Source organism: Dromaius novaehollandiae, chromosome 2 (genome assembly GCF_036370855.1).
Source record: "Dromaius novaehollandiae isolate bDroNov1 chromosome 2, bDroNov1.hap1, whole genome shotgun sequence".
In the NCBI taxonomy this organism is placed as follows: Eukaryota; Metazoa; Chordata; class Aves; order Casuariiformes; family Dromaiidae; genus Dromaius; species Dromaius novaehollandiae.
In genome coordinates, this window is record NC_088099.1 from 142,993,187 (window position 1) to 143,020,114 (window position 26,928).

Here is a 26,928-nt window from a genome sequence, read left to right on the forward strand (position 1 = left end):
GAGATTTGATATGAGAGAGATTTGATATGAGAGAGATTTGATATGAGAGAGATTTGATATGAGAGAGATTTGATATGAGAGAGATTTGATATGAGAGAGATTTGATATGAGAGAGATTTGATATGAGAGAGATTTGATATGAGAGAGATTTGATATGAGAGAGATTTGATATGAGAGAGATTTGATATGAGAGAGATTTGATATGAAATTATAATAATGTTCCACAAACTGAATCGGAGCCTATTGTCTTGCATTTCATTTTTTCTGTAGACTTCAGAACCACAGGTCATCATCAAGAGTTAGATACAACTTCTGCACTCAGAGCTGGCCTTCTTTTTTGATAATTAGAAGTTTCAATATTTGCATAGCCAAGATAACAAATTCTTCAAAAGTGCTTCCGACTCATGATCGGACAGTTGAAACTTCTATACTACTGGTATTTTCGGTTAAGGACTAAATTAGAAAAAAATATATATTTTATAGAAATACAGACTATTTTCTAATATTAAATTTGAAAAATCAGTGCTCCCCAGTCTCAATCTTAATGCAAGTTCGCTTTAAAGAGTAGTGCAGGTCTTATGCTACATATTACAGTTGTTAAGTATGCAGTATTTGCAATAGCTGTGATAACTACTAAAATAGCCCCTTCTCTATCACATTAAAAGGGAGCTGTCACTTGCCTTGTACAGTAGAAAGGATGCCACAAAAAAGGGGGGAGGCATCTAATAGAATGCTCAAAGCCATGAATTGGTTGCAGGCTGCAATTTTGTAGATTGAAAGCTACAAAGAACATCAAAAAAATCCCAGACATGACTAGCTTGTGTACCTGTCCAGGTTATTCCTCTTCCCAATAAATACTTCTCAAATTTCTTTAGAGTCATGAAGGAGATGGACATGAAATACACATTCATACATAGGTTTGATGGCCAAACAACATATACTTTATGAATATTTTCTGCACAGTTCCACAAAAGAAATACCTGCATATCTTGAAAGTATTTGTGTTGAACTCTATTGCATCTCTATACCATCATATGCAGGATAGAGCATAGGGTTTTTTTTTTAATATTTCATCAGTTGATTAAGTTTAGACAGAGGCATCCACAGTTCATACAATAAGTACTGACACATTTGCACAGGTATTTTTATTTTTCCTGTGTTTACAGTGCTTTGATTGTAATTTTAAAACATTCAGAAAGCACAATTTCATACCAATCTTACATACTTTACATCACAGTTCAACAATGTTAACACAATTGTATCTACTAAATCAAATGAACAAAATGGCCATGAACATTTACACTATTCTTTTGTAAACCATTTTTTAATATAAACAATGGTAAACGGAATTAACACACATCACCATATGAAAGAGGAATGATCTTTTCCTTAAATAAATGACTCTGTTTATAAATACTTCAATTCTCTCAATATACATTTACAGACATAATTGGTTAAAAGCAGATTACCTACACTTTTCTTTAAAAAGAAAATGTCTAGAGATGGACCATGGTGGGCAAAATTCACCTAACATAAGAAGCAAGCATAGGATTAGTAGAGTGTTAAGAGTTTTACTGTACTTCAACCTCACTTCTGTTTGTTTACACCAATACTGAGAGGATTGTCATGTTAGGGAACTTCTACTTGAATTCCAGCAAATTGCAATCGATCTTGTAGTACACATATGGGTAGTATTCCTGTTGACTGAGGTTTAAGCCTGGAATATCCATAGTTGCCTGCAAAAGAGTTTTGAAACCAGTTATGCTTTTACAATTCATCAGACTCTTATTCAGGAGCAGATCAAACATTCAGATGCTTTTCAAAATGAAATACAAGTGCTTTTTCAAAATCTAGGTAGCTCTGTATCAATAATTCACGTGTGTTGCTGTAGTAAACATACTGCCACTAAATGGAAGGAAAAGGACTGCAATGTTGTTTCACTACTTCCAAACACAGCAAGCTTATGACAATGATATTATGGGGTGCTTGAATGATCCAGGAAGTTACATAAAGTTCAGCATCTTTAATTTTCACCTTAATTGTCACATTCCCATAGCAGCCTTGAAGTGCTTTGGAGAAAAACAGTTATTTTATTCAGCTGAACTCACTGTGTGGTCTATCTTTGGTTAATTTTTAAGCTATCTATGAAAAACAGTGCTTTTCAATACAAAACAAACACAGTAGAATAAGCCTCCCTACAGACCAGTTTTAAACAGGAAAATCAGACACCTCTACAGATGGAAACCTCTACATGACTCCATCTTGACATCCATTCAGTCTCCTTCAGCAGAGAAGAACAATGAAGTTAAATTAAAAACAAAGACAGCAGCACCACCAACCCCTTCCCCCCCATTTTAGTATTTTAATGCCACTGTTACCTTAGACTGTGGAAAGTAATTTTTAGTGTTCTTTCTATTCTCAAAAAAAAAAAAAAGATATGAAATGTATTCAGGTTCCTTAAGCCTAATTCTGTACCAAAACTGACTTTGAATTCTTTGAGGATGTGAGCATGTATGCAATCAGTAGGACATCCTTCCCTTCGTGGCAGGGAAGAATGCGGTAGGAAGAAATAACACAGGACTTAAACCCAGACAGCTCTTCAAGTGCATTCGCTGCAACTCAAAATACTATCTTCTTTCAGAAAAAGGTAAGGTAGAAGGGGCATTTTTGTAAGGAGAATTATAATTCTTTTTACTGGGAAAGAATGATGGAGAATATGGAGAGGTATTGCTTTTCAATGAAGCTAAAGAGACTTCTTTTTTTTAAAGAGATTAAACTTAGCATTGATTAGAAGTAACAATTACAAAAATACTTACATCGATGATAGCTGCTGCACTGCTGTCAAGGTGCTTGTATAAGTCATACAAAACCTCCCTCAGTTTTTTCATTGTTTTCTTATTAGGCTGAAGGAGCATTGCCTGGAAGTTAACTGGCAAACCATACCTGAGGAAATCAAGCAGAAACTCAAAAAAAGATACCTGAAGTCTAGGACTAAGTTTTGAACATTCCTGTTAGTTTACTTGTAAGATTTTGCTTATGCCATTAGGTGGAGAATCTAGTCTCTACTAGATATGTGGAAAGACTTCCTGATTTTCAAATCAAGTCCAACTGCCTTCCTTGCTCAAATTTGTCTGAAAATAAGTCTGTAGCTATTATGAAACAGACTAGGTTACAAGTTAATGTGATTTTTCCCCGATTGTCTCCTTCTCTGTGATAAACCTTACTAAAATTAACCCCCCTCCGCCCCCCCAAAAAACTTTCAGTATTCTGACTGATCAAGGCTGAAGTACTGTCTGCTCTTAAAAAAAACAAGTCACTCCTTTTGCAGAATCACTACAGCTATTTTTTTACTCAAACTTACTAGCAATACTTCTCGATAGGTAGGAAGAAAACAAACGCAAACAGAAATTTTACAGTGAGAATACTGAACAAGAATTGCTGTGTATTGGCATGCATTTCAAGATGTCAAGCTGTATGACTCAAAGTCTGAATATTTTCACTCTGAAACATTGACATTTCTCACAGAAATAGAAGATATGATAAGGGTTCTCCCCTCCACCCCCCAGCTGCTCAGTTTGAGCAAGCTAGGAGTCAGTAAAAGTGCCTTGCTGCATACCTTAAAACACTGGAAGAAATATCTCCAAGGGCCAAGATAAACAGTTATCTACCTCAAGGATTTCTCAACTACTTTGCTCAGGTTCCACAAGTGGCAAGAAGAGCTAAGTCACCAGCCGTTCTTGCTGCCCTGTGCCTTGTCCCCTCCTGCCCAGAAGAATGGCATTCACATATCTCAGTTTGGCAAGTCCAACCTACATGTAACTTCTTACAAAGTCTAGGAAGAAGAAACACTGTTCAGGTCTCTGGCTCTTTACCTTAGAACAGATTCAACAAAAACTCGTAATGCTTTTACATGAATCCATGCAATGAAAGCTTCACTGAAGTTAACTTTCAGCCACCGAACCAGAGGCCCCTGTGAAAGGGAAGAGAAAGAAAGAAAATCTATAACTCACAAACTTCAGGAAAAGATACTTAGTGTGTTTATCATGATATGAAGACAACTTAAGGGCACAGTTGACTATGGACATAATGGCTCAAGGGTGTTTCAGTATGGAGTGAAAAGTTTTACAGGATTTCTTGTCTCTTCTGTTCACTGTCCCATTTGTTGTGGACTGACTGCATTAAGAACTATTTTAATAATATTTCATTATTTGTCCCAAATGCTTGCCTATTTTCAAACTTCATATATAAGCAGCTGCAATTTCAGCATTTGGTTCAACATAGTTAGGTGCATGTGTGCTACAGGAAACTCGGTTATCCCTGAGCAGATTATCTGGGTTGCAGGCTGACTGCGCTATGTCATCCCTTCAATGCTTTCTCAGAACCACAAGTTCATGACATCACGAAGCAGCAACAACCAGTCAGCTCAGAGTCCAACAGGCCTATTGCACTGGCCTGGGTAGAACTACCAGACAACACCTGGATTTCTCTCCAAATTCTCCGGTGTCCAGGTAATCCGTAACTGCTACTGCAGCCCCTAACTGGTCAAGTGCAGTTTAAACTAGACCATTATAAACAGCCTCTGAAGTCAGAGACCACGTTTGCGCCCACATCTTCAACAGAAGACATCACATTTAGTGATTTAAATGTGCCAAAGTATAAACTTCACCTCCACAAATACATCCATCTCAAGCCACAGTTAAAGATGCATTAAACTAGTGCATCTTCCTGTCAGTTTCTGGTCTAAGGAAATCTCTGGTCTGAGAAAACTGAGAATCTCAGGTTTCTATAATGACTTGTTTATATAAAACTTACAAACTGTTTCTTCTTATCAGTTGACAGTCTATTCATTTCTTCTTTATCAGCTTTCATTTCTTCTTCATTATACTGGAAGTCACGGACCATAAATCTACATTTGGAAGTGAATAAAATCACAAGTGGCTATCTAGAGAGCCTTCAAAGTATGAGACACAGAACACACACACATATGTGAACACACACAGAATAAGCCTTACTTATATTCTCTGGCTTTATGCTTGAAATCATCCACTGCCTTCCTGAACAACGTGACATTACAAAGGTAACTATCTTGATCCTCAAAGAGAACACTACATATTGGAAAAAAAAAAAAAAAGTGTCAGAATGAATATGGTTCAAGTTACAACAGATTTGAAATACAATAGCTTAAGTTGTACTTTATTGCTACTTAGGCAGGAATATAAATGTAGATAATTACATGGGATTAATTCCCAAATTAAACACCCTGTAACAGAAAGCTTTGGCAACCACTCTTAATTACTCCCTTAAAGAATGGCAGTTGGCATTTCACATTCAATAGACAGCCCAAGTAGAAAGAATTCATACAAGTCTAGATATTTCTGCAAGTTAAAATTATTTTACAAGAAAAGGATCTAAAGCTGGTTTAACTCTGAAATGTTGAGACTACATTATTTAAATGGAAAAAGAAATTAAAAGGACAGGGTTTGGCAAGGAAAAGTGTTATCTACACTTTAAGGAAGACTCTTAGATTTATTATTGTTATACTTCAGTACTATACTGCCTACTTTGAGAGTTCACCTTGGGGAAAAACACTTGAGAAGGTTTAGACTGTTCTTCAATGCCATATAGTCTTCAATAGAAGCATGATGCATAAGTTTAACAAGTCATCTCTTACACTACATCTAGGTCATGGTTTCCCAGTAATTAAGTTGGAATCATTAGTAGACCTCTCAGCAGGCTGAAGTTTATCCAACAAGTGTGTAGCTAGGCAGTTCAGACTTTACAACTGGGGTAGAGCTGATAATATCAGATCTGCCTGATAAAAACCTCACTATCAGTTCTAATTAATATCACAGCAACACTTAGTGCTATGGGTTGATGGTATTTTTGATTTGGTAATGAGATTATTAAAGTGGCATAACTGCATTATCAAATCATGGCCTCAGTCTTCCCCATCAAGTACCAGCACAGCACTAAGTACCTTTGTTAGCACGTAAGAGACAAGTTACTTTTCTTTGCACAGAGGAAAACCATCTATGTTTCCAGTTCTTCACTCCCTAACAGCTTTCAAAAGGTATATGTAACTTGTTTCAAGTCCTTCAAGTATTGACATAAATCTTACAGAAGGGCAGCTACTGCTTGTTGTTACCCCTCATTGTGCATTAGCTTGAAGCTGAATGCACCTGATCTAGGATGAATGCACTTGGCTGAATGCACCTGGTCTAGATTAACCTTCCTCTTCAATTCTTTTGCCCTTCCCACATAAATGAGTTTGATGCCCTTGTCAACCCTAGAGAAACATTCAAAGGATCGCTAATTCAAGTACAGCATAGTCAAGCTTGACTCAGATAAAGCTAAAAAATTGTCAAGTTTTAGCCTAATCTTTAAAACTAAGTCACTACAAGTAAAGAACATACTTATAAGATATAATACAAGCCAATATGAGATTTAGCATTTGACATCTTACTTGCTGGAACGTGGTACAACCATCTCTGCTAGTGTTTCATATTGTTTAACCCAGTCATTATAATTTAACCTAGAAAATACACAGGTTACGGTTAGATTTTTATTACTGTGGTAAGAAACCTTACATAGAAACCTAATCAATGGATCAAGCTTTTCGAAGAATTTAAGAACATTAGTCATCACATCTTCTAACACCCAGCTGTAGGTTTTCAGAAATACTCAAGACGAGGACAAGTGTCCCTGATAGTCTCTTTGTAACATTATTGCTAACTACACTACAATGATAGCAAAAGCGAGAAAAGTACTTTATCTCCAGTCTTCATGTAAGTTCCCATTTGCAGAATTTTTGAAATCAAAGAACTCTGAAACAAGATTAGTCGTAATTAAATATAGATCTCAGAGGACCAACTAATTGGACTTAACTGTCAAGGTTTATCAAAAACTCCTTAAGTAACTCCATTGCTCTGCAATATTAAAAGGAGTACTTTTTCCACCATTACAAATGGGTTCCTCCGAGTCCTGCACATGGCTGAAAGACCACTGAGAATTTTGGAAGCCCTGCCTTTCTTTAGCTCAAGGTGCAGGAGTTCCACCCTTTCAACATCAAAACCAAGTCACAGGTAGAAGAAAAATAAGGGTTAAGGTATACTAAGTTCTCTGCTAAAAGCATGGCAACTATTTTGCCTTCCCCATAATTTTACATCTCACAGAGACTACTTCTTCATGTAATAAACGGCCTAGTGGCTAACTTTAAGTTAGAAACTAACCTTGCTCCCAATTCCAGAAAGACAGTTTGGTGCTACAAAGACAGCAGAACTAGTTGTCCAGGGTTCAGCCATTTTCTCACTTTACAACAGTCTTATAGACATCTGTATCACCACTTTCCTTTTTTTTTTTTTTTTTTTTTTTTTTTTTTTTTTTTTTTAATTTCAAACAAGGAACACCCTATTCCCAACAAACCTTTGACATGACATAAGTGGTATTCTGTTGGTAGAGACTTAGACAAAAAAAAAAAGCAGTGTTCTGGCAATCTGGAAGAGTGTGCAGCAAGGAGACTAAGAGTACACTTTGCTCACTAAATGGCGAAGTCCACCAGAGAGCTAACTAGGATAATTCGGTCATTAAACACAGTACTGATTATTTTCATAAGGATACCTTTTACAGCATGAAAAGGAATTGCTAATATTAGCTGCAAGACAAATTTGATTTCAAGTTCATTAGTGAGATTGATGAGCACTCATCATTCCTTATGATGAGCTCTTGTGAAAAAAAACAGAATATATGTGCACAGGCTCATTTGCCACTGCTTAGCATCAAAAAGTCTGTGTTAGTTCATGCAGGAAAACCTCAAACAGTTTTAGATGTCCTTTCTTACGGCAGCATAGAGTTGTGGGATCTATTATTTGATGTAGATTTATTATTTTATTCTGCTCTTAGGACAAGGTAATGAACTTACTTTGGTACAACCACTAATAACGTGACCAAATATTCTGAATCGAGTACAAAGTCCTCTTTCTTTACGACATCAGCAAGACTTCTGGTTAGCAAACTTCCCCTGCAGAGAAACAGAGGCAGAGTAAATACATGCTTAAGATGTGAACTGGTCTGGACAACAGTTTTAGTGTTTAATTAGTATAACCTTTTAGGAAATGTATTTCATTTAAGCATTGACTGTTACGCAGAGCAAACAAAGTGTCCTCGTATGCATATTATATCTTACTGTTTAAAGTCACTGAAAGGTTTTTCAGTAGCTCCACTGTTGTACGATACAGCAAAATATTTATTTCCACATTCCCAATACCAAGTAGACTTAAGAAGCCAGGCTATTAAAAAAAAGTGATCTAAGAACACAAAGAACCATTAAATCTCAGTAAATTCTAGTATACGAAGCCTCAGAGTTACAATCAAGCTCATACATACCTACAGAATCTGAAAATTTAAAGAGTCACATTGCCTAGTATCCACAAAAGATTAAAAACCTACACAGATTTAATGGACTTTATCAGACAAATTACAAGCAGCTTACAGCCCACTCAAAATAGCTGTCCTTTGTTTGATCTATAGATCTGAATCACAGACAGCAGGCTTATACCATTAACTATAATGGTAGGACTGTCAAATTTAAACAACCATATTTCCACAGAACTACTGTACTTCAATTGTATTTAAGATCATCATATGTAACGATGAGACAGCAAGCAGTTCTTGTTTATTTTATCATTACTTGCATGCAGGCAAGAGCTATCTTTCTGTTGGTTAATTTTAGAGGACAGGGTACTTATGTGAAGAAATGCACTAACATGGATATGCTTAAAGCACAAACAGTATAAAGGGAAAAAATTCCTTGTTTAGACAAACACCTAAGTAGCAGTGTTACATACCATATAAAGAGCAAGTTTCTCTCAAAAGCTTCACCAATTTGTACTATTTACATATATTTGTGTATTTTGCAACCACTTACCAATCACAAGTGAGCCAGGCAAGTTAGCTGTAAATAAATATTCTTTTATGATACCTGTTATTCAAGATTGCTAAACACCTCAAAAATATACTAAACTTAGAGGTTGTACGAATTTACACATTACTCACTTTTCACAGTGGAAAAACTTCATTATGCTGCATTAGCAAAAACACAATACTTACGCATTCTTTCTTTCCAAATTCTGAAGGTTGCCTTTGAGATTATTGTATGCTGAGGCTCTTGCTTTCAGATCATTGTCAATCTGGTTTACTCCCTTAAAGATAAAAGAGAACAGTGTCTAAAGAACTGAAATAGTTTTTAAAAGATTTCTTAGCTTTAAAGCATAGATCTGGAGATGCTACAGCACCCAGCTGATAATTACTCCACTAGCTTGAAGCTACCACCCTCCCACTCAGCTGACAGGAGGGATTATCTGAAGTTTACTTCCCCACTATGATACAAAGATACTCATGAGTACTCAGTATCATTTGCTCCAGCTGTTACCTCATTTCTAATTATACTTTTCCCTCAGAGTTTCAGTGACAAGAATGATGGTAAACAAATCAAGAATTAACTAAGTAGCAAAAAGCATTATTGCTTTGTAGCAACTACAACTTAGGAAGAGACTGTTTTGCATTCTGTTTGCCTATTGCACATTTTCCTGCACCCTTCATTAAGATGAATGGCCATGGGCACTCTGAAAGATAGACTATCCGCTAAATGCATTAGTTGTCTGATCACAAATGGCTGTTACTATTTACAGTTCTAGGTATTATCACATTTATTTTATGTCAATTTTTCTAAACATCACAGCTATTTCCCCTTTTGTATGTTTTCAAAGAAAAACGCAATAGATTATATCATCAACCCTCTTCACAAAGTCTTCTTTTACACTCCTGTTTTTCATTTGCAGTGGCTTACAATTATAAAGGAAAATCTGTTTTATTGGAGCTTTCTTCATTTTGTAAAAACTTCTATAAATATTTTGGAATGTCTGAAGTTACATAGGGCTGCCTCCAGGTAGTCAGATAAAGAGCATTTCAGACTTGGATCCAATTTACTTCAGACTAAATATATTTGTCTATTAAAGTACAGGCTGTATTCTACTTTTAATGTCACTGGTAACCTTCAATCATCTTTTATATCAAAGTTTCAGAGATGATTGAAGGTTACCAGTGACATTAAAAGTAGAATACAGTAATATAGCTGGAACTTTGACATAAAATTTTCAAAGTTCCAGCTATTTTACTGTTTATACTCAGACTCTCAAATTCTGCTCACTGCTTCTGCTCAAATAAACCATCCTTCTCAAATGCATCCTCCAGGATTAATTGAGCATGATTACCAAAAATGATTTATTCCCAGTTAGATAGCTTGGTAGTAACTTAAAGAACACAAAATCAATTAAACTATTAGAAGGTCTTAAACACCCAATCATATTTCTATCAGCTTGTACCCTATACACTGTACAAGGTAATACTTTAAAAATCAATATACTTAGCCAGATAACTTGAAGAACTCAGTACAACATTATTCTGGCATCATAACACATGATCATAACTCTGTCCTTTACTGCTTCCTTATTTCAGTATAGGTACATGCATATAAAAAAACCCCACCACTCCCAGCAGCAAGTGTTTGAACACCTAGTTGATGACTTTCTCTTCTTCGGGCCTAGGCTGTTGACAGAACATCTTTTTGTTTTGACACAACACTTCAGTGTACTGCAAACAATACTTCAGTGCACTATAAACAGCTTGGAGAACAAGATACAGTTTTATTTCTACAAAATAAATCTCTCTCAAAAGCTAGGTCACTCAGTTATACAGTGACTATGTTTATGGTAACACAAGATCATTTGTCTCAACCAGGAAGAACTTATGTAAGCTATATAGCAAAACATGCAGAGAAATGGTCAAGAGGATAGTTCACCCTGGAACTTCTACAGACCTGTTTCTCAGCATTTTAGAATATAAATTAAAGACTCACTGAGGTACCTAAGTTAAATGGGATAAATGTAAGCCAGTTATTTAAGTTACAGTTCAGGTTCTGAAGCATAACTTCACTGTAAGCAGATTATCTATCTAGCAAATTCTAGGACCCAAATAACATGCACTGAAACCTTGATAACGTTTCAATAAATAAAAGTGTAAATCCCTCTATGTTCTTCGCTGCTTTCTCAATAAACTTATATTGCTATGAAAATAAGTTCTATACTATGGAAACAGGTACATTCCAATAATAAGAGAAGAAATAGGCAAATATTTTCTTTATTCACTAACTTTCACTCATATTTCAAGGCCAAACTTAAGGAATTAATTTTTAAAGAATCACTTCCCTGGTAAGACTTGTGGAAGTCACATTACCCTGTCTTCTTATGCTTTGTCCCTCTTTTCCCACAGTTCCTTTTACTCTCAAGTTAAAACTCTATTCCTGTATCTGCCAAGTAGCTGTTGTAAACAGTTGAATGCTTCACTTTTCTACTTTCTTCTAAATGAAGAAAAGCTTATGTACTTCAGTGTTAGATTTTAATTATTTTAGATCTGCAGAACATTTTTATGATGCAGATCTTTACAGAATTGTAAATCAGTCATTCTTCCTCCAACAAAATTCCACATGGCAGATATTTTCCAGAAAGTTACTAAGTATTATTTCCAAGAGTACATTCAAGATATGGTGATATCCCCAATGAACATATCAAAATTAATTACATTACAGCTACATTCTCAGTCAGCTACATAATATATATTAGGATTTTGTAGTTTCTACAAAAATTTTAAGCTAATAGTTTTAGGACAGAAACCAACAGCTGGAGAATCTACAATTACTGGAAAGCATTTAGCCTGCCAACATTAATGCTTTCGCTCATGATTATAGCTTCCACATGTCTATCACCAAAGACAATATCTGTAGGTACTCTGAACCTAGGTTATCTATTTATTAATGTAAATTATTCCAAGAACAATTTGGCAGTTTACAGAAAACAGAAGAAAGAAAAACTGAAAGACTTCAAGATATTAAAGCAAGGGTAGCTTACAGAGAACTATTTCATCACTTCAATACAGTCAGTCAGTACTCAAGACCCAACCTGTGCTCACAGCAGGTACAAGCCAAATTAAATCCACGAGGTGAGAAAAACTTTACCAAGTTTTTACACACTTTACCAAAGGGAGGGGGAACCCACAACATCAGAGATGAGCTTGCCTTATATCTTGCATTAAAGGCTTATTTTTCCCTTCACAGCTGACTGCTATAGCTTTCTGAAGAGAAATAAATCCCCTGATTTCACTGTCAACAGCCCAAGATGTTTTAGAGCATCAGACAAATGGCAAACCAACACAGCAAAATTGAGATGCAAGGGACATAATTTGCTAGCGGTTCGCTAGCTTTATCTAGTAAACATAAGAAACAAAACCAGCAAAGACAGTGCGACGGCCTTCAGGGAGCAGTCCTCAAATCCCATCTTTATCTCAAATTATTTGTTTGGGTACTAGAACATATATGCTGCCACCCAGTTCACTACTACTGTTCTATCAGACCAAGCTAAGAAAAATACATAAAAAGCTCTGAGTACCAAGTCTTGTGCATAAATATCTCAAGTCCAAGAAATAAAGTTCTATAAAAACAAATTATCTTACCTTTGCAATAATTTCTGATATATTCTTCAAAGATTGTTTAATTGGATATTTCGCCATATCCCACTGGAATCTTGTTATATAGGTCACTAAGTCAACTGAAATGTTAAAGAAGGACTTCTTAAGATAGACAACAGACTGCATTACACTCCATTTAGGATTAGTGTAACAGAAGAGTTCTGTAATAGAAAGTTTGTGGACCTTCACATATATGGATCCTGTTGCTTGAGAATTTTGAAAATAAACTACCAAATCAGGAGCAAGTTATCTGTGATCTTGGCTTCTGCCCCTTTGTAGACCGTAAATTAGATTTACTACCAAGCCAATGATGGCTGGGGAAGTGCTGAGAAGACCAAACATTATTCTGACTGCTTTGTATGAAGAAAAAGAAAGGGTTGGAAAAGGGAGGGTTATGAAGGAAAAAGCAAGTCCGAGTTCCTCTCCAAGATTGTCTTAATTAGGATCCCAGCACTTGTCTCATGTTAATTCACTTATATAAGCTTCTTCTGCATCAGTGCAAGCTGTGTGAAATTTTATGAAGCTGCTATTAGAAACAATACATTGATTTAGATATCAATGACATTCTTTAGTATGAGCAGCTGCTTCCATGAGACAGCTAGCTTTATAAAGATATTCTATGACAATCTGGGACCAACTGAATATTCCAGCATAGCTTACCTAATTGACAGCTACTCAGATGACAGACTAATACACAGGAAAGGCTTACAATGATCACTAATTTTTTGTGTTTCAGCAGAGACTAGTGATGATGAAATATAGCCCTAAAGGATCAGAAGGCTTCTCTTATAAGTGAATGTTCAAGATGCAGATCTGTAATGTTCTGCAATGCTGGATCCCATCATTTCTTTCAGGGCAAATGATTCACAGGAAAAAGTATTTCCATGTTTGAACTAGGCTTTTAGAATGTCCTACAGAGAAGCAGCATTAAGTATGTTTCAGGATCATTGCTTTCCCTCCTACCACTTTTACAAGGTATATATTACAAGTAACACTTTACCTCCATTAGCCAGAAGATTTTCCTGAACTTTATCTTTACTGTCTTCTAGAACATCAGCCATATACTGGGCCACCTTCTTGACAACACTGAAAAACAAAAGATAGAGCTAGGAAAAATAAATGAGTGAAAACACACTGCTGTTGGAGAAATACCACTGATGAAACTGATCTGAAAAGAATTAAGAGATTGGTCAAATATGAAGAATTGACTGTTTTAAATATAAGCTTTCCAAGACACAAACTTGGCTTGGTATATGAAGGAGACCAACTTCCCAAAAACATACAAGAATTGTATTCAACTCCTTCTCTACAGTTTTACTTCTGATTAGTTCTCAATAAGGTGAGGCTACTTCCCTCACCTCTAGGGAATAAGGGTTGACTTCAGGTGGAATCCCACCATACCCCAATCTTTTTTTTTAATTCAGTCAGCACTTCAAAATCCTAACCCCATTCTCTAAATGGATAATGAGGTAGAGAATATCAATAAACCAAATTAAACACAAAACAACTATGGCAGTGAAATGCCAAAGATGACTGAATTTCCAAGGAGGACAGGGATTTCTCCAAAGCCCTCCTGAGATCTGACACACAAGACCTGCCTTCCTCTCTCGAAAGGGTATGTTTAATATTATTCACGTTTGCCAAGCGAAAGTTTCCTGATCTGCTTAAAAGAAACTGCTTAATACTTTCTCTCTCCTTAAAACAGGAGATGGCTCTACAAGTTCTTACTATGTCAAGTTTTGTTGCATTTGCTCAAAATCGCTTTCAAAGGACCATTAGTTTCCTTAAAATGAACAGCTTCTGCATTTTAATGCTGTGTAATCATCTCTTCAGTCTACAAACCAACATGGATACCTTCTCAAAGTCTGTAAATACTATTCTAATTTGCTAAAAGCATATTTTACTCCATTTCATCATCACTTCCAGCAGCTGTCAGGCTCAATTCTTAACTGTTCTCCAGTATCTGGCAGCAAACAGCATTACTATATGGAGAACCATCTTTCATCAATTCGTGATGTCCCACTATGTCATAAGTTGCTTACATTTTCTTTTTCTAGTAGAGGTGCTAGTAAAAAACAGCAGGTTTAGCTTGCTGAGATCTTAGCTTGCCAATTTGAACATGACATAACAAACAAATCTGAACATAACAAAACACTTTACTGTGAGGATGGTTGAATGCTGGAGCAGGTTGTCCAGGTAGGCTGTGGAGTCTCCAGCCTTGGAGATGCTCAGAACCCAACTGGACATGCTCCTGGACAACCTGCCCTAGCAGGCTTGAACAGGAAGGGTTGGACCAGATGATCTCCATAGGTTCTTTCCAAGCCCACCTATTATGTGATTCTGTGACCGCCTACACAGGATTATCAAGCCAAAAAGTTGAAAATAATCCATGCATCGTTATGACTTCACAAGCTATCACATCATTGCTCTGGTATTTTGCATGCTAGTACAAACAAACTGTTACCCTTCCACAAACGCATCCAGTTTAGCCAGCTCATCTGAAAGACCAACTAAAACATCCAGTGTGCCAACCTAGAAGGAAAGATCAAAACATATTAGCAATTTTATATGCAAACCTAAAAAGATTAAAAAATGACAATAAAAGTAAAATCCCCTGAACAGGTAGTTTTCTATAACTGCATAAACACTAAGATTTCGGATCTGTCAATTTAAGAAAGTCATACAGTGCTTAATCTGCTCAAGATACCCTTAAAGCTCCACTGCATTAGCTCTAACTCACTCTAGTTTGGTGCACAGTTTGTTCTGCATTCCAGCTACCCAAAACACGTTAAAACAACTTTTACATTACAAATTGGCTGCATTTTCCACAAGTCATTTACTTTAACATTCGATTTACTGCTTTAGATCATATCAGAGATTCCTGTAATCAAGTATCTCAGTGCTGGAGGCAACCAGAACATGGGAAGCTTAGATGATGCAAGAGCCCTGCAGCAGTCAGACCAACAGAGTCTGGAACTTTTTGCATCCAGAGAAATGGAAAAAAAATATAGTATTTTTAGTTTGTCTAAAGCCTTCACTTTTTCTTACATCCTCCTCCAGAAAACACTTTCCTTACTTGCAATACATAAACCTTTTCAGAAAAAAAGATGATTTTAGACTCAGCATAATTCAAACATGAAACTTACGGCAAAGTAGTTAAATATTCTGGGGTTTAGCTGTTTCATAGGCAAAACTCAATTGGATCTTAAGACATCAAAAACTGTAAAAGAGTATAGTTACGCTGAAGCTAAACAACTGAAAGGCATTTTTGTTTTAAATAGGACATACATCATGAGGGTTTCTTTGGTTCTCTCTTCAAGTCCGACACATTTGTTCATTCTGTTCAATGAATGTAGGAGGTATCTCCAAGAAGACTACTGTTAAGTCTAAAATTTTATATACTGTTCATGTACAGTATATACTGTATATATAAATATATAATGTTTATGTACAGTAATATTTCAGCAAAAATAAGTGAATCTTTTCTTTAGCCAACATACTATTAAGGGCTTTAAATCTAGCATCCTTATTTCACATATATGTCCACTCATCATCTGCATGATTCCTGTTCTCTCCAGCCTTGAAGCAGAAAGGGGTACAAGACATGCTTTCACATTCTAATCCCAACAAGTGGCCTAATTACTGGTTCCTATGAAGTCCAGAGCTCCCAGGTGAATGATTTATGAGATTTTTGTCCCCAGAGAAGTGAAGTATTAGAATGCCTTGTACTGTTTAAGTCACAACCGTCACAACCAAACCTCCTTCTAAGCCCCACCATCTGACCTACGTGTAGAATTAGGGAACTAATGCTTTGACCTGTCACTTATAAGACACAGAACAAAAGTCATTAAGCCCAAGACACTTCTATACCCAAGCAATAAGGCTGCTGTTCACTGGAGAATAAGTTACTGCTTCAACAAGTTTTAACAGGTACACAGAAGCCAGACTACATACCATTGTATGTAAATTTAAAGTACATTCAGCTTCTTCGCCTTTTAGGAAGGGTTTTAGTTCATGGGAAATAGAGTAGAAAAAAACAATTGATTAAAACCCTAATGGGCCACATGAGTTTTCAGCAATAATTCTTCTAAATACTGTAGTCACCCTATAGTTAGAAGGTCCAAGGATCTCATGGGAAGAGACTGACATTTGCTGTAGTAGTTCTTATCTCCTCTAATACATATCCTGAAATAACTGAGAACTCAGGAAAGGGGAATGTAAGATACTGCACTTGGAAGGTCCTCTAAAAAGCATACTGCAGCACTGTATGCTCTGGGCCCATTCATCATGGAGACAGGAATGAGGCATCACTCCTGCTGAACCTGTCCACAGACAGATATAGGTTGCATTTTTCCTTCACTTTAAGTTTTCACTTCCGAAAAGTTAAAACTGAGCTCACAACTCTGAAAGGGTTTGGTTTCAGGATAGACCTTTTCTTAAGGAATACACTATCCCCTAACTTCTCCATACCCTGATAATCGTCCTTAACCAAGAGAAACTGCTTTCAATTTTTGCTTCTCTTCCTGTCTCACAGGAATAGTTTAAACAATTTTATTCCTATTTTCTATCACACACTTTGGCAGGTCATATTAAAGCACTCAGCTGGAGACAGCAAAAGCTGCTCTGCCAGAAGAATGTTATATCTGGACAAGGAAAGGAAGCAGCTGTTTTTAATCAAAAACCCCTGTTTTAAATCAAGCCATTTCACTGCATCTCAGCCAGAAAAGGAGAAGCAGACAATTCAGAAGTAAAAATCAAAGATGATCTTGTCATCTGAGTGTTCAGATAACAAGTCTTCATTTGCATTTAAGTTACAAAACTAATTTTTTGCTCCAGCTAACTGCATAAAGTCAAGGCTACTTCCCCAGAAAAAGCTGCTGTAGTAGCTGAAAGAATGCAAACTGCTGAACCTTCAAAACTTAGCATGAAGAATCTTTAGCTTAGAATTTCAGAAAAAAGATAAATAACTGTTGTCTAAATTAAGTTTTTTAGATCCACACATACTCAAAAGAAATCAGCTGGTTTCCCTAAAAAGTCTGCAGCTATTCATCATCTACAGTTTCAGACTGAAGAAACAAACATGATACAAAACAAACATATGTCTTAAGACATGACACAGGGCTTACATACCTTTAAGTCTGGAATATTGAACTTTGAATTAGTAGAAAGATTGTTATTTTTTGTCGTTGCTGCATGTAGTTTCTCCCACGTCTGTTGACAGGTTTTTTCTCCAGGAGCAGAAATCAGCCAAAACTCAGTCATTTTGTGTCTTTATCTTGACACCTTCTGTTTCTGAAGATACAGGCAAGATGCTGTGAAAAGGAGAGCAGTTGGGGGGGGGGGGGAAGAAGGAGTATTTGCTGTGAGTTGAGGATTCAAAGCTTTGCCTTCAGAAAAATATTCTCTTCTATGCTAGTAAAGTGCAGTTCTAGCCACCATAAAAGATTCTACCAAGAGCATCACATGGTTCCAAATTCGTATTTTCCTACCTTCCAAATCACTTTTGCACAGTTGGAGAGTCTTTTTAAGCTCTCCATCTTGCAAGTTAAAGCAGGTTGAGTTTGCAGTATTAACATCTTTCAACTACAATTCCAAAAAAGATTATAAGCAAACAATCCAATTGAATAAATACAGTAACATAGGCTCCAAGTATATTTTCACAGCTGTATATCGTTTCCAACATCAGTATAACAGACAGCTTTTTCTGAATACATAAGAGAAAAAACATATTTCAACTCTGACGTTACAGCTTTTCTGATCACTTTCCAGATCAGGACAGTATTTTAAAGTGATTAAATATCTAAAAAAGTATTTAAATGATAAAAAGTTTGTTTTTCTTTCAAGCAAAGAGGGTTCTCTTTGCAGCTAAAAACAAAACAAAGGGACATTTTCTAGTTATTGTACCTCTATTGTCATCACAGACCTTTATAACATTATACATACTAACATTATTCAAGAGACTATCTGTACTATATAAAAATTATGTTGAGATACTTCACAAATGAGCTGAAGAAGTTAAAAGGGTATATACATCCTTCTGTCACTAATAAATAGAACAAGTTAAGAGTTACTGGATTTTTTTAGAAAAATCAAAGCATACCTTGAGAGAATCAAAATGTCTTCTGCAGCATACTTTGGAAGAGTCAGGACTAACTTACATTTTATAATGAGAGTCCAGACTACAGCACTCAACTTTTTCTGAGAGAATTAAATACCACATTTGTAAGAACTAAGACACAGTAGCAAACAAAATAACATACGTGGGTCCTTCATCTGTGTAATAGTTCTAGAGTCAACAAGTCATCGAGGGTCGTGAAGTGACAGAGATGAACTATGTCTTGTTAACAGAAACTTTTGTAAACTATACAGGAAACCTAAAGCTGAGGAAAGTTTACCATCCCATTAAAGTACATCCTTTCACCAGTACAACAGCCATCCTCCTTCATGACATCCAATTATCAAGGCTTTTGATCCTACACACTCAGTGACATCTGACACATCAGGACCACATGATCCCACAATAGCGCTATAATTCTAAATATATACAATGACAAAGCTGGACACCGTTATTTGAAAGATCATAATATGTACAACACTAGACACATGCCCCATTCTGCATGTATGGCTCGACCCAGCCCAGCTTGGCCTGTGCTCTCTCCTGCATCAGTCTAGTGCACCTGCACAGCTGATTCACTCCACTAGCAGTACTCTCCTCAGCGACACTACTCATTCCTCTCATCTAACAAGTTGCCAAAGCAAGTCAGAAGGAGAAGGGACAAGGAATTCTTTGCTTCTGGAAATAGCAGGGGTGAGAAAAGGGGTGCTCTCTGTGAGAAGCCCAGGTGAAAAGGCGGAGGCTACATCCTCCTTCGTGCTGTGGCCTCAGCTGCTGGGGTGAAGTACCCCAGAGCAGAATCAGAGAGAGAGGGTGAAACCCAGGCTAAGAGCCCTCCGACACTGCTGACCTCCCACACACAAGGCTATGGTGTAACAATGCCTGGTCATACTGTATTAATGGTGTTGGTATTAGCAGGTATCAGGAAAAATTAATGGGGAATTGGTTGCCACTGGCACAATATGATCTATGTTATGAGGCTTCTTTGTTTAGGGAAACACTAACTGAATTCTCTCATATAGTGGGCCTCCACAGGAGGTCGACTGCACAGCAACATTTTGGAACAAGACAAAGTTCCCTCTTCTTCTAATGACTTAGGTGCATTATCCTCCTTAACCCATGCCAAACTCGGTGAATCCATTGCACCCTGCATTCTCCTATGCTTCACTGAACCCTGGCACTATAAAACACATAGCCAAGTTTACTGTAAACTCCACACAAGGAGATATTGCTGCAGTTTATGAGTGTACTTGAAGCATTTAAGTCTTGCTTTTGTTTCGATTTGACTAGGACTTGAAGAAACTTTGGAATGGCTGTTGGAAAAATAAGAGGAACTAGTTCTGGCAGCAGCAGCGAGCAAACACTCAAGTAAAAAACAGAACAGCCATAACAGAAATCCAAGGCTCCTATTCTGTAAAAGGGATGGATGCTGCATTTTCACGTTTTCCACTAAAACATAAATAGCCCTTAAGGTTTCCATAGATGAGATCAGCCAAGGAAGCAGTTACATTTTCACAATGACACAATCATTCTCTGCATTGCACATTTGGAAAAATCAGCTTACTGTTAAAAATCTAAACACCTTTTCTTAGAAAAAAATCTTTAATGGGCAGTGAATAATTGCTTTTAACAAGTTTTCCAATCTTTAAGATAGTTTTCAAAAACTTGCCGTGAAGACTTCGTATTAAGACTACTAGTCTACTGCAAACAAAACTGAAGGTACGAACACCTCACAGGTAGACCTGTAGCAAATCTTTTTTTCTGCTTAAACAAAGTGCGGTACTTCTTGATTCCTTAGTATTAAAGGCAAAACCAGATTTATTCTATTGAATAAACAAGATCTTTTTCTACTGCTTAAAGTGAACAGAAAAAGATAGAAGAGCTGTAACGTCCAGGAATCACTAAGCTAGCAGGTTTCTCCTTCTTTCTTCCCCACCCCCCATCCCCTCTTTGTCCATGTGGTTGGTTTTCCTCAAACACTGTTCCATTTCTAGTAGCCGGTGGAAATAAGATGATTCACTGTTTCAGGCACCTACTGAATGGAGGGTTATATGAAATGGGCGGGGGGGGGGGAAGAGTGCTGATACACAAAAGACTGACAGTGATCTCATCTACACATTGCCCCAGTCAGTTGCACTGACTAGTTTTAGTATCATGGCTTTTTTAAGTTCCCAGGCAGATTTTCAAATACATACAATGAGAAAAGGCTTGGCATAAGAGTTTTACAAGCTTGTTCGTATGTTTATGTTAAAGAGAATGGGGTGTAAGATCAGGACTAGAGGAAACAGAGAACAAGAAGCAGGGAAAGGAGAAGTGTCACAGAACAGTAAGAAAAACAGAAACGATGCTAGCCAGCCAAAAAAAACAAAACAAAAAAACCCACATAGTGATCCTTATAAAATGAAAGCCATGAAGTTTAAAGGACAGTCATTCTATGGAAGGACCACAGAGCAAAGCAGGAAATACCAAGGATTCACATTTTCTAAGTACATTAATAGCTATTTAACAGTAAATTATTATTGTGTTTCTTGAACAGCAAATAATGGAATATAGTCTTCCTTCCACTGTGGTGAATTTATTCTCTCTTTAGATCAAGGAGTATTTGTAAAATGCCAAGCCTTGGCATCTCAGTAGTTTACAAGACCTACCATTGGTCTCATTTTGGCCTTAACAGTGGAATATCAGCTACAAGGATACTGTCAATTTATGAGCTGCGCCCTGCCCTGAAAAGGCTCACCTACATTGTCACTTTGGCTGTAGGTGTAGTTCTAAAATACTGCAAGTGTTATTATATGACCATTCGAGAACTCCAGTCCAATCCAGACAGGAATCTCATCATACTAAGCACTGTTGGTATATGGATATAGCCCTAACCTAAGACCCTGCAGTCTGAAACACTGTATTTTGAAAACTAAGTTACAGGGGGGGAAAAAAAACCCAAAGAAACAAACAAAGGAGTTGCACTAACTTGTGAGTTTCTTAAGCACGCTAGCAGAAGCGAGTTTAGTTCAGCCATGAGATAACATGACTAAAAGCTAAAGAAAACCCTAGGGGTGCAGTTCAAATTCTGAAGTACATGGCTAACAGCCTGATGATTAAACCTCTTATTTCATCTGCTTTGCTTATGCTTGCAAGTGACAACATTAATTGAAGCAGAGAACCTACAACAGAAGATAGTCAACTTTCTGTTGGGGCTATCAGCTATCATCTAACCTTCCTCACTCCCAAAGAACATCAACTGCATTAGTCCAATAAAATTCTCTCAGATTTCTTTGCTTTTACATTTTAGGACAGCAACGCCATAGAAAGACCCTTCTGCCCCTCCCCTCCCCCCAAAAGTTTGAGTATAAAACAAAGAATAAGCAATATGAACAGAGATGTGAACTTTTGTTTACTCTTACATCCCTAATAACAGGGTTTTTTTTTTTTGGGGGGGGGGGGGGTAAAGTGCTATTGAATAGAATTTGTTATAGCATAGTTTCATCTAATTACTAACAGGCTGTTAGCTATTTTTGTTATCCCAATTATTTCTGAGGTACACACACAAAAAAACAGAAATATCCATAAATGGATACCTGCATTAATAAATGGAATTGTCTACAAAGAATACATCAATTTAAAAACATCGTACACATAACACAAACATAGATTAGCCAAGCCAAATTGCACAAGGTATTTTTCTCCTAAATGTCCATCCAATACCACATCATGCAATGATACTAAATGAGCAGAAACTACGGTCCTAGTTCTGTTGAGTATGGGTAGAATCACCTAACCATGACTTAAGGAGTGAAATTGCTTCTGAAACATCATTGTAAGTATTTGCTGGCAAACTTCAACAAAATGTGTTTGCTATACAGGTGGAAAAAAAAGCCCCTAAAGCTAGGAAAAGGAAAAAAAGCAAAGTTTATTCAAAAAAAAAAAAAAAAAAGAAAAAAAAACTTCTCTCAACAAACAACTCTGAACTGAAGTTCAGAACTTTTGGGAACTGCTTCTGGAATACCAAGTTTATATACTGCATTTAGCTAGCTACATTGATACTTTTAATACTACAGATTACGAAGTTATCATTTTAATATGGATCAACTGAAGTTCCAAAAGTTCAAAAAAATTATTTTATAAAACCAGTAATGTTTTGACCTATCTTCATCTTGTTTAGTACTCACAAAGAACATGTATTCTCATTTATAAGGGCTTAATATTAGAAATTTATTAGAACATACTTAGATTCCACCACTAAACAGCAGCCCAGTGAATTTCCCTTGACACTCTTCTAGAAGCATATCTGCAACGTAATATTAAGATATAATAAAATCTCTCATATGCCATTAAAGAGACAGATTTAAGTAACGTAGATACATTACCAAAATGTTCTGCTAGATAGCAAGCACAGTTTGGCTATAAAATACACTCAAAATATTTCAATCTCTTGATGCATTTCCCTAGAATTCCTCTTTTTAATACCTAACTAATAGCTGAAATAAGTTCAATATACTATGAAAAATGTATTTTGCATTACTATCCATAATTGATGCTTAGTTTTTGTACTATTAGGAAAATCGACAATAAGAGAAAAATTGTTTTCCAAAGAAAAAGCTTTCACGCAATATGTCACATCCAAGTAACAACATCTCTAAACTGATGTTTCAATTGTGTATTTAGGAGCAGGGAGAGCGATATCGAAACGGTCTCAACTAACATGCCTTGTATTGCATTTTGCAAGAACAACAAGGCTTTAGGAGGAGGGGAATATTGTTTATTCTTTCCTGTTTAGTTCAACTATTTCCTAACGCGACTTAGGAGATCCCCAACATCCCGCAATTCATTAGGCCCTTCAGATGCTCTTTCTTCGAGCTTGTTCTCAGAAATCCCCTCTGCTGCTCGGTGCCGGCCTTCGCTGCCTCACCGCGCCATAAACAGCGGTCACCACAACGAGGAAGCGGGAGCTGCGCCCAAGATTTCACAACAGGGCTTTCGTACGCCTTGGGCAAGCAACACCCGGGGACGCGGCGGGGGCCCCGCACGGCGCCGCCGACCGGCACCCCGGGGATCAGGTCACGGCTCCCGCAGCGCCGGCGCTCCGCACCTGCCCCCGCCGGTCTCGGTCTCGCCCTCGCGCTTCTCCCGCCTCTCCCAAAAGACGAACCCGCTCCCACCCCCGGCAGCAACAGCGACAGCGCGGCCCCGCCGCCGGCCCGCGCGCGGAGCGGCACCCTCGGGGACGCGGCGGCCCGGCAGCGCGGGCACCCGCGGTGCCGCCGGGCCAGGCCGCAGCTGCCGTCGCTCCTCCTCCCCCGCCGCCGCCGCCGCCACACACCGGCCCGGCCCGGCCCTCCCGCGCTCCCGCGCCGCGGCGGCCCCGCACTCACCGAGGCCGGGCACGGGGGGGAGGCGGCTCCCAACGGCTTTACCCGTCACTGCTCCATACCCCGCCGCCGCCGCGCGCCGCCCGCACGCCGCCGCCCGCGTCACGTGACGCGACCAGTCAGCTGACGCCACCGCAGCACCGGTCACGAGGCAGCGGAGCGCCGGGGGCGGGGCGAGGCGCTGGCGCTGGCGCGGGAGGGGGGCGGGCGCCGGCCCGGCCCGGCCCGCTGGGGGCGCTCGCAGGGGCCGCGGGTTCGAGACCGGGGGCGGCCGCGCCGGCTTGGCCCGCTGTGTGCGCAGGGCGGGCAGGGGCCTGGGCGTGGCAAGGCAGCAGCGGCGGTGTCTCGGGCACGACCGGCCTCCTTGAGGAGCCGAGCCGAGCTGCCGCAGTGCCCGGGCCCCCGCGGGTACCGGCCCCCTCGGCCCCAGCCGCCTTAAGGCCTGACGGGCACCGGCCGCCTCAGCAGGGCCCGGCAGGGATGGGGTGGCCTGTCCCTGCTGAGGGCCCTGGGGCGTCCCGGTTCCTGCAGGAAAAGGGAGCAAGTCGGAGGGAGTGCAGACGTTGGCGTTTCCTGACTGAAAATACAGGTTTTAAACTGTGCAGTTCCATCTGGGAATAAAATCCTGAAGTTTAACGTTATATATATATATTTTTTTGCCGCAGCTCGTTTCTCTAGCGGTTAAGGTACAAGTCACGGCATCCAGCAGCGAGCAGTCAGCACCCAGCCCGGCCCCCGCAGCCCCCCGGTTGGCCCCTGCAGGGTGTCGGTGCAGCGCGGTGCTTCCCGGCCAGTGAAAGACTTTGTACAGAAGACAACATGCATGCAGATGAAGAGCAGAAAAGGAGGGATTTAGAAAGAGGCTTTGCTCAAGTTTTACTTCGGCACTGAAGCCTGTTTTTCTTACCTTGCGCTGTAATTGCTAAGTGAAAACAAGATGGAGGTGTCCAGGTTGTAAATTGCTCGATAACTAGGAAAGCCAGTTCCTTCTGTTGTGTGAAACTGCCCATCGTCTTACTTCACGTTATTGTCTGGAGAAAGGAGGAACCTTAAACAAACATCAAACCCCTCCTTCCTATTTTTTTTCCATTTTTCTTCAGGTAAGCACCAGTCAGGGCCATCCTATAGCTGGAGGTGAGTTCCGGAACTCCCTTTCACTGGCAGCCCAGAGGAGGCACAGATGGGATGGCAGATACCAAAAAGGTGACTTCACATAGTCCCAGCACAGCAAGTTATGTGATTTCATATCTCTGGGAGCAACTCCAGTCCTCTAGCCCAGTGCTTTTCATCGCCTTAAATATTTACAGGTCTAGCTGCCCCAAGCTTTGTTTAGTCAAGTTCAAAGTATGTGTATTGTCAAACATCTCCCAGTGCGGCAAGTCAGTCTTCCTTTAACCCGTTAGCCATTTGTGTCGCTCTTCGATCACCAGAGCAATCACCGGTCTTTTAAAAATGTTCCCGTTACTGAACGGCCCACAGCCATTTATATTATTCTAGACTTGCTCCTACTGGTACAATTTTGTTAGACAGACGTTCTTTGTATCAGTATAAAAAACGTATTCTAAGATAATGTAGAAAAATAGAAAGTTACCCAAATTAAAAGCAGGCAAACTTAAATATCTGCATTACAAATTCCAGCAAGAATCATTTGTTAATAGCTGAATTATTAACAGTCCGTTTTCTGTGGGAATTCATATGAAACTTAGCAATAGGCACATTTACTCCTTAGTACTGCTAGCTGTTTCTTGAAAATGTAGCGCTATATGGCATATATCAATGCTAACTTACAAACGCAAGTCATTATGTTATTTATGGAACAAGATAAGATTTTTTTGAGCGAGCCATAGCTCCAAGGTACTAGACGGAAACTCGGCATTGACCTCTGTGAATAAACATAGCAGTTATCAAATGATACTGTAAAGTAAGTACTTAACAGAGGAATAGTGAGCATTTCTAACCTGCATGACGACAACGTGCTTGTGAAACTGCAGGGGGACTCTGAGGACAAGGATCTACGATCTGCCAGTTAAAGTCCACCTGCTAATGTGGTTGTTTTTGTAATGATATCTGTGATTTGATTAATTAAGATTAAAGATGTGCAAAGCAGGCCTGTAGGCAATCTGTAACTCTTCACTAGAAAACAAAAAAGGGAAAAAAGAATTAGCACCCTCGGAATAGACACACAGTAACAGTGAGCTACAACAAGGTCTTTAAGCAACCTGTCAGTGAGAAACCCAAGCCACGCTCATAGTGATTGTAAGTGATATCATGGAAAAGACTATAAAGAAATGTTTTTTAAAACCAGAGCAACTATGATCTAAGTGGGTATATGATAGATGAAACAGATACATTCACTAATATTTTTATAAATACACTTACCTGTGACATCAGGGTATCTCATCTGGTCTGACAGGGCTGTTTTTATGAAGACTCAACAACCTGAAAGAAATAGCATATACTTTTTTTTTTTCTGCTGAGAAATGCATTCACTGAAGGTTCATTTGGAGAGAGGGGAACTGTAGTGGGTCTTTTTGAACTCAATTTTTTTCTGTTGTGTTTTTTGAAAAATAATTATCTGTTTAAGTTGTCACATAGAAATCTAATACAACAATCCAAATTTTTGTCAAAGGCGGCCTTGGATCAGCTCTGCATACATTCAGCTTTAGGCCTGTATTCAACTTTAAAAATCTGAATAACTCATTTTTGTTTAGGAAACACGCACAAGGTAAATGCAGTTTGACGTGAGTGTGCACAGAGGTAATTGCAGATAGAAATACTGGGCCCATAGGATCAGGAGAACTTATCTAGAAGTTAAGCAACAGGCAGCAGAAAGAACAGTGGCAGGGCTGCCCCTGGTTTTACCCACTGCAG

General features: G+C 38.6%; 1 protein-coding gene across 4 annotated transcripts; it reads right to left on the minus strand.

Moving 5' to 3' along the window:
* Window positions 1-1,120: 1,120 nt before the first annotated feature.
* Window positions 1,121-24,984, minus strand: ATP6V1C1 (ATPase H+ transporting V1 subunit C1). 4 transcript variants are annotated; one of them, XM_064507636.1, is made up of 14 exons: window positions 24,061-24,213; window positions 22,915-22,976; window positions 17,707-17,888; window positions 15,041-15,108; window positions 13,577-13,662; window positions 12,562-12,656; window positions 9,106-9,197; window positions 7,919-8,017; window positions 6,464-6,532; window positions 5,013-5,105; window positions 4,813-4,906; window positions 3,873-3,970; window positions 2,817-2,943; window positions 1,121-1,736 (listed from the first exon to the last, which is right to left on the minus strand). In XM_064507636.1, exons 3-14 carry the CDS (start codon window positions 17,836-17,838, stop codon window positions 1,641-1,643), a joined length of 1,149 nt encoding a protein of 382 aa, XP_064363706.1. In that variant the 5' UTR covers window positions 17,839-17,888; window positions 22,915-22,976; window positions 24,061-24,213; the 3' UTR covers window positions 1,121-1,640. The 4 variants fall into 4 exon arrangements, with proteins under 4 accessions (XP_064363706.1, XP_025975391.1, XP_064363705.1 ...); XM_026119606.2 differs by lacking the exons at window positions 22,915-22,976; window positions 24,061-24,213 and adding an exon at window positions 24,965-24,984; XM_064507635.1 differs by lacking the exon at window positions 22,915-22,976 and having other exon boundaries at window positions 24,061-24,215.
* Window positions 24,985-26,928: the final 1,944 nt, after the last annotated feature.